Source organism: Tasmannia lanceolata, unplaced genomic scaffold (genome assembly GCF_043159265.1).
Source record: "Tasmannia lanceolata isolate RefF3 unplaced genomic scaffold, GAP_Taslan_0.1 ptg000012l, whole genome shotgun sequence".
NCBI lineage: Eukaryota > Viridiplantae > Streptophyta > Magnoliopsida > Canellales > Winteraceae > Tasmannia > Tasmannia lanceolata.
This window is the reverse complement of record NW_027518689.1, coordinates 10,801,127-10,803,077: the sequence shown is the minus strand read 5'-3', so window position 1 is coordinate 10,803,077 and position 1,951 is coordinate 10,801,127. Positions and strand designations below refer to the sequence as shown.

At 37.6% G+C, this 1,951-nt stretch overlaps 1 protein-coding gene across 1 annotated transcript; it reads right to left on the bottom strand.

Annotated features, from left to right (window-relative positions):
* Positions 1–1,241: 1,241 nt before the first annotated feature.
* On the bottom strand, positions 1,242–1,700 carry LOC143888532 (putative mitochondrial protein AtMg00820). Its single transcript, XM_077392985.1, has one exon. It carries the CDS (start codon positions 1,698–1,700, stop codon positions 1,242–1,244), a length of 459 nt encoding a protein of 152 aa, XP_077249100.1.
* Positions 1,701–1,951: the final 251 nt, after the last annotated feature.

The following is a 1,951-nucleotide window of genomic DNA, read 5'->3' as shown; positions in this document are numbered from 1 at the left end:
TTTAGCGTACTTTCTACGCTTAAAGGGGGGAAATGATATTGACAGAACCATATTTTGAATTTTGCACAAACTCGACTTGTCTTTTCTTCATGATATCCTCCTACAGGGCACCTTGGGAACGGTGATGACCATTGACTAATTTTTTGAACACCGAGACGAGAAACAAGATGGGCTAGCGAAAATGCTATTTGGAGCTTAGTGGTACAAATGGGAGAACGTTAATACCCAAACTCACGGGTATTTTGTAACTCTTTCAAATATTTGCGAAAATGAGATAGAGGATCCGGGCAATTGAACGGAGGATGCCAATGGAGTTCAGAGATCACCCAGGCTTTCAAACGATTTCCAAAATATATGGAAATGGGCATTTTTAGAGTTTTCGGGTTTGATTTTTTGAAAATTTTGAGATTCGGTTCCGGGATCTCGACTCAACTTCGGGATTGGATTTTATTCAATTTCGAGAATTTATTCGATTTCGAGAATTTATTCGATTTCGAGAATTTATTCGATTTTGGGGAAAATTGTCCGGTCAAAATGGGGTGTCTACAACCACCAGTACTCTTTCTATCTACCCTACATCCTGCAAAGTCAGCGTCAAAATATCCTTCTAGGTTGAATTCATCACTGCTTTCATACCACAAGCCTAGGCTAGGTGTCTCCTTAAGGTATTTGAAGATTCTTTTAACAACACAAAGGTGGGACTCCCTAGGGTCAGACTGAAATCTAGCACACAAACAAACGCTAAACATAATATCAGGTCTGCTAGAGGTCAAGTACAATAGACTACCAATCATGCCCCTATACTTCTTTTGATCAACTTTGGGACTTAGATCATCTTTGATTAGCTTGACTGAAGTGCTCATAGGAGTAGACTTTGTTTGAGAAGTGTCCATGCCAAACTTCTTCAATAGTTCTCTAGTGTACTTTTCTTGGTTTATGAATATCCCATTTTTCAATTGGTGAATTTGAAGACCTAGAATATATTTGAGTTCACCCATCATGCTCATTTCATACTCACTTTGCATTGATTGGGCAAAATCCTCACACATACTCTCATCTGTAGATCCAAAGATGATATCATATACATATATCTGCACAATGAGTATGTCAATTCCTTTTCTCTTTATGAATAAGGTCGTATCCACTTACCCATTTCAAAGCCTTTGTCTAATAGGAATGAGCTAAGCCTATCATACCATGCTCGAGGTGCTTGCTTTAAACCATATAGGGCTTTATCCAACCTAGACATAATCTGGGTTTTTAAAATCTTCAAAGCAGGGAGGTTGCTCAACATAAACTTCCTCCAAAATGTACCCATTTAGGAAGGCACTCTTGACATCCATTTGATCTAGCTTGAATTCCTTATGACAAGCAAATGCAAGAAGCATTCTAATGGATTCTAATCGAGCAACTGGTGCAAAGGTCTCATCATAATCAATACCTTCTTCTTGATTGAAGCCTTGGGCGACCAATCTAGCTTTGTTTCTTTGGATATCCCCATGCTCATCTAGCTTGCTTCTATATACCCACCTAGTTCCAATAACGGGGTGATCTCTAGGTCTAGGAACTAGCTTCCAAACCTTATTCCTTTCAACTTGGCTAAGTTCCTCTTGCATAGCAATCAACCAAAATTCATCAAGTTCAGCCTCTTTAATCGATTTGGGCTCTATTTGGGATATAAAGGCTTGAAAATTACACATATTCCTATAATGTGGTCTAGTCTTAACTCCTTCAGATGTTTATCCTATGATTTGGGTAGTAGGATGATCAATTAACATTCTTTTTCCTTTGTCTAAATTTTGTAATTCTTCTTCACTTGGGGGTCTACTTTCAAGATTTTCTTCTAGATTGACATTCTCTAATGACTCAACAATATCATTGATTATCTTATTATTTTGAGGGTTAATTTCTTCATCATCTTCAATTGGGTGAGAAACTTTATCAAATTTTA

Bases quoted from the DNA above. Each gene is read 5' to 3' on its own strand.
- LOC143888532 (XM_077392985.1), bottom strand. From the start codon at position 1,700: ATGTGTAATTTTCAAGCCTTTATATCCCAAATAGAGCCCAAATCGATT.